General features: G+C 48.7%; 1 protein-coding gene across 3 annotated transcripts in view; it reads right to left on the reverse strand.

Moving 5' to 3' along the window:
• Positions 1-4,842, reverse strand: part of PFKP (phosphofructokinase, platelet) — a 43,137-nt gene extending 38,295 nt beyond the window's left edge. For 2 of the 3 annotated variants that reach the window (XM_057371155.1, XM_057371154.1), the window contains exon 1: positions 4,542-4,841. In XM_057371155.1, coding sequence (XP_057227138.1) covers positions 4,542-4,626 — 85 coding nt within the window. In that variant the 5' untranslated portion in view covers positions 4,627-4,841. Of the gene's footprint in view, positions 1-4,541 lie in introns of all 3 variants that reach the window. The other variant, XM_057371153.1, reaches the window with a different exon arrangement.
• Positions 4,843-6,000: the final 1,158 nt, after the last annotated feature.

Consider the following 6,000-nt stretch of genomic DNA (forward strand, 5'->3'; position numbering starts at 1 on the left):
GAACTGAACAAATCATTTAAAAAACAACTTGGGTTTGTACTTTTAATTACATTACAGATTTCATTGCATACAATCACAGTAATTAATCTAGATACCTGAAGAAAACATTACACAATTAATCTGAACAGTAACATTCCATTGCACAAATATATATAATAGCATTACATCGAGATGGCAAATGTACTTCCTTCTTAAAAATTACAATAAAAATCTTAAGAAACCAGTTTCAATTGTTGAATCCACTTATTATAGAAGCAGCTTCTCAAAAATATTAAATGTATTGGAATAGTTACACTAATCCATTAATAACTATATTTCTTAATTTATTAATACAAATATTATTTATAGTATTTTATCTATGGACACATATATATGTATTTCATATACATGCCTAYTTGCATGCACTACTGTTAGCTGGAAAAGGTGCCTTTTGGAGGGCTAGAATTCAAAAACTCCTTGTGACTATGTTCAAATTACATAAATGCTAACAAATTAATTTGGATGACAGAAGAAGAGGGTGGGTTGTTTTGATTTGTGATTTTTTATTAAAAAAAAAGTATTTTTTTTCTGTGTTAGTTCAGGGGCTTATGATGGAAATACGAATTGCCACCACAAYGAGATCAGTAAATTTGCACTACCATTTTTAATAAGTCTTGAGATGTTCCTCAGAAGCCTGTAATGCTTCAAAAGCATAAACGTGTAGATCTCTGCTTCCACTGTCATGGTCTGTGGTACTCCAAAACTCTAGAGTCCAAAAGGCTATAGGGTTCCTTTAAGGCTGTTTTTAAACCCAGTATTTACTAAAAGAGTTGAGCTTTTTCATTTGTTCAGCATGGAGATTTCTTCCAATCTATGTCCCCAGGTCAAGAATCATGCACCTACATTACTAAATATGCCTTGGAATGCTGGGAAGCTTCGAACTTAGAGACACGTAGCTCCTTTCTTCAGTAGGATGGGCTATGATATTCCAGACCATTACATCCTTTACATATGCTGTCCCCCACAAGACCGAATCTTTACCTCAAAAACAACAAGGTCATATTCAAAGACAATGATCTTGAGTCAGTTGACTGGGCAGCGACTCAGTAGCCACAAACACATCCTCTCCCCAGAGTGCACAATCACCTTCTGTCACYGGCTTTCCGATGACTCTTCCTGCTGTGAAGCTGTACTTACCACGGTCCTGGAATAAACTGTGGAGGCTGTGTGCACRTAAGTGTCCTACAGTGGCCAAAACTGTCTGTGGCAGCCACTGGCAACCCACAGAAAATTTAACCAGCATACTTCATGACCCGAAGCAGACCATGGCCGAAGAATGCCACAAAGTGAAAAGAGAAGCGCGACTTATTAAACCCCATTTAYTAAATTACGTTTCTGAGTTGCAACCAGTACAATTTAGAAACAGTCCAGAAACCAAACCAACSCCTAAATATTGAGAATTGTTTGTCAGAACTTCTTTCACCTCTCAAGGTAACTTGTGATTMTAATGGAAAGTACATTTTTAGTCCAAAATTTAACAGCTGGCTAGCTAAGGTGATAGACTGTCATGTTTAGTACTTATTAAAAGTACTAAATACAAATCTATTTTCCTGTGAAACTGATCACTGATAAATTCTTTAACTCCACCAAACAAAACAATAGTGAGTAAACCATAATAGTTCTAGTATCACACACACACATTCTTACAGTCTTTAAAAATCTACAGGCAGAAAAAGTAAGGAAAGTAAGACTTTCAAGGAAGCAGCACAAATGCGGGGAAGTAACTGAAAACTTAACATGCCCTATTAACAGAAAGCCTTGTGTAATTTAGATAATTCTACTTTTAAATTATTGTGAAGTACAAYAACAGCAAAGGCAGTAATTTCACCTTAAAATAATTTCATGTATGTTTTATTCTATGCTCAGATTTACAGTGCAATCTAAATCCTGGCACCTATTAATATTTTGTGTTTARCGTGTGTTTTTTCCACTCAATTGTYTGTGAGTTTAATTTGGATTACAGATACTCTGAAGCCTTTTAGTGTCTAACAAATCWAAGACAAAACAGAAGACTGCAACTACTTCCCTATTACTAGAACTTTTTTGCCTACTTCTGAGATAGTAACTTTACCTCTCCGACATTTTGCTTGAACAGATTACTTTCAAACAGCAGTAACAGCAACATATTTCCTTCTGTGTGTACTTCAGGACTTCGCTTCTCTCATACATTTGCACTCTGTCCTTCAGAGGGCAAATGACCTTGACAGGGCATGACTCAGGGCATGATTCTGTCCCCTGTTTAACTCCTAACCTTCAAACTGACTTGAGGCTGTGTATTTTACACACCTCCGCTGTTACCAAGATAGTAAGGGTTATGGTCACACACTGTGTTGTGTCATTCAGGTGAAATGATCAAGTTCTGAAATGCTGGGGATTTTATTTCCTTGTTCTTCAATGTTAGAATGGCAGTGCTGCCAATGGAACAGCTTGGAAGGCGTCCAGTTTACTTTTTTGGTCTTTGTGACAGCCCCACTCCTTAGAGAGCAACTTTCACGGGCTGTTACTTTGGAACCATCCATGCTTCTGTGGCAATCTGCCAGATGCAAAGTCTAGATGTTACCCATGGATTCTACAAGCCCTTTAAATGCCTTAATTCACATAGTGGCAAGTGCAGATTAATACTTTATAAAAAGAGATGCATCTGCTGATGCATTATATAATCTCCAGCCACGCGGAAGCAAGTTGCAGGGCTCAGCCTCTTGCTGAACACGCTGCTGCTGCTTCAGGCACTGCCCTGCCACACTTTTAAATTAAAATGGCGATTTGGCCGCCAGACCATTAAGACGGAGATGTTCTGACTCCCAGTTCCTCCTAGAATAATWAAGCAGTGGAATTGATGTCACTGAGGGCAAACAGGATAAAACTCGAACAAGTGTAGCCCCACCGAGGAGCAAGAGAGAAGCCATTTAAATGAATCGATTTGCTTTTTCTCCAGAACGGCMACATTTTCTTCCTCGATGCTAACAAATCCCTTTCATCCCGATTAGAGTTTCGGATAATCCTAGGTAAACCCGGGGGCTCCCCGTTATTCCTCCAGGCAGRGGGAGGGAGGATGCTTCTCCCAGCCCAGATGACGCAAAGAGGCGGAATCTGCAGCGACTCGCAGCGGATCACGTACACACCGGCGGAGGGAGGGAGGGAGAGCCGAGACACTGGTCCATGCAAGCTACCACCGCATGGACGCKCCGGGAAGCCAGGGGAAGAGGAGAGGGGACGCCGTCCCGGCCGCGGGCTGGTCCCGGCACCACCCCGACTAAAATGTGGGGAAAGACTGGTCCCTGAACAACTGAGCGCAGACAGAAAGGAAGGAGAGGCTCCCACCCCCCATTCTCGTCACAAACGCGAATGAGTGCTGCTTCTTTAAGTGAAAGTACTCTCGAGACACTCCCGGGATACAAAAAAAAAACAAACCTAAAGCAAAATAACCATAAATTAAGGGAAGGTGCTAAAAGCAATTATAACTGAACAACTCTCCTGGTAAAAAACAGAGCAAGAGTCCTCTCGAACTACACGGAACATTGCGGGTTTAGAATCTTAATTAACTGAAACTTCAAACTATTACCACAGAATCACAGAATCAGATGAGTGGTAAAGGACCCATCGTGACTTTCTAGTAGAAAAGGGTAAACTAAAGTGCAGAAAAAACTGGATTCTTGATTAGTTATATTGGGATCAAGCCTCTTTCCTTTCCCTTCCCTCTTAATGTATGTAGGTCTTTTGTTCGCCCTGTCCTGTAGTAGCTACGACTTCCTCTACACTGAAGAGATTTAAGAAGGTGAGACACGTTTCTAACATACTCCTACCGGGGGAGAGAGTAAACCACCATCTGAGCGTTCTAAATCACGGGTAGGAATATAAACGTGTTCCTGGTGCCAAAACCAAGTGAAAAGCAGATGAGGCGAGGGCTGGCAGAGCCCCAGCAGCGCAGCCAAGCCTCCCACCCGCCGTGCAGGGCGGCACGACCTCCTCCTCCCCCGCTCGCATCAGCCATCCCTCCTCACCCTCCTCTCCCCACCATCTCCCGAGGGGACGAGACATCTTGGTAGTAAAAGTTGCTGCAGCGTTTCTACCCTCTCCATTGCACAGGCTGGCTCTGAGGAAACGTGGCGAGGAAGGGAGGGAGCAACGGGTGAGGGGACGTTTGCACCTCAGGCGCTCAGGCCGCACAAAAATTATTTTTCTTTTAAATGCGCTTAGTAGGAAAGCCGGCTCGAAGGCCAGCACGGAAAGAGGAACCCAGGCACCACTGCAATCCCCTGTGTCCCGCTCCCAGGGCCCTCTCCCCACTCCCCCTCCATGTGCGGCACCGTGACTTCCCGACACCAGCCCTGGGGCAACCCACGCTGGCCTCCCGCATGGACCAGCCGGGGAGGCGCTTCCTTCCTGACCCCTCCTCGCCCTCTCCTGCTGCTGACCCACGCCCCACAGTACCCTCAGCTCCCCCGCGTTCTCCTTCCCCTCATCCTTCCCGTGCTCCCGGARTGAACGGCGTGAGCCGCTACCTTGGGCATCGCCGCCGCTGGTCAGCACTCCGATGGCCTTCCCGGCGCCCGAGAGGTTCTCGAAGAACTTGGGCTGATGATCCATGGCGCTGTGGGAGCGGCACCGGCGGGCGAGGCGGAGCGCGGTCGCTGAGGGAGCCCCTGGCCGCGGGGATCTGCCCCCGCTCCGCTGGACCGAGCGCTCGGCCTCTGCGGGAGAAGAGCCCGAACAGTCCGGGGTAGGCAGGTGGCTACTGACAGATAATCTCTGCAGAAGACCTCAGGGGGAGGGGGCGACTGTGTAAAAAAGCCCGGGAAGGAAAAAAAAAAAAACGAGGGAGGAGAACGACGAGCTCCAAGCTGCTCTCACCCCACCGCCCCCCGCGCTGCCCGCCGCCGCTCCCTCCCCGCGCGCTTCTGACAGCGCGGCTCGGCCCCGCCCCTGCGGGAACGGCGCTGACGGGCGGGCGGCGCGGCCAATCAGCGGCGGGGCTGGCGGCGCGAGCGCGGCCCGAGGGGCGGGGGCGGTCGCGGGGAGCGGCAGGTGGGAGGGGGCGGCAGTCCCGGCACCGCCTCCCAGCCCGCCCTCCCTTCCCCCTCTCCGCCCCTGGCGCCTGAGGTGGGGGCGATGCGGGAACATGGCTGGCGCCTTGGCACGGCGGCAGCGCGGGGGCGGGAGTTGTGTCGGCTAGAGCTGGCTCATCCTCCCCGCAGTAGCGGCTGAGGAACACCGCGTGTCTCCGTCGTGCGTGCGGCTCCCCTGGGCAGCCCCTTGAGCGGGGGCTCTCCGGCGGCATGCTGGCACCCGCACGGCTCTGCCGGCGRCCCGAGTGAGGAATCCGCCTCCGGCGTGTCGGTTCCTCGCAGCCCGATGCCTCCGGGGCGGCTCGGCCTCGCACGCCCGGCCGCTGCTCGGAAGGCTCGGGCAGGGAGCGGAGAGCGTGGCTCCCGTGGGAATGCCGAAGAGACGAAGGGAGAATCGCTCCTGCTGGCRTCTGGCAGGGTCCGTGTCACGGGGGCAGGCACGGAAACCCAGAGCCCCCGAGCTGTGTTCTTTCTCGCCTCATCATTCCTCAGGTGTGCCTTCCTGCTGAGGCATCTCAGCGGCGTTCTGGGTGTTCAGGCGCCAGTAGGAAAAGGAAGTTGGTTCTATGAATGCTAACGGCTTAGCAATAGAGTTTGAGTCGAGGAGAGAAACAAACAAAGCAGTTGGAAGGAGCTGCTGTAGATAGGAGTCGCAGTGTTTCTGCCTTCCTTACTCTTCTGTTATGCACTGATGCTTTTGCTTGGGGATGATTAGTACTGAGTACTACTACTTAAATGTTCTGTTAAACACCCTGTATTGTAACACCACGCTATGGCGTGGCGGAATAATTCTGTGGATCATAGCAGTGTGAAACACTTTAAGCACCAGGTTTTGGTAATTTAAGCAAATAAAGCTTTATTACCCTGTATACAGTCTTTTGTGATACTTTTCATA

This window comes from Malurus melanocephalus, unplaced genomic scaffold, assembly GCF_030028575.1.
Source record: "Malurus melanocephalus ecotype Western Australia unplaced genomic scaffold, MMel_1.1 scaffold_142, whole genome shotgun sequence".
Lineage (NCBI taxonomy): Eukaryota > Metazoa > Chordata > Aves > Passeriformes > Maluridae > Malurus > Malurus melanocephalus.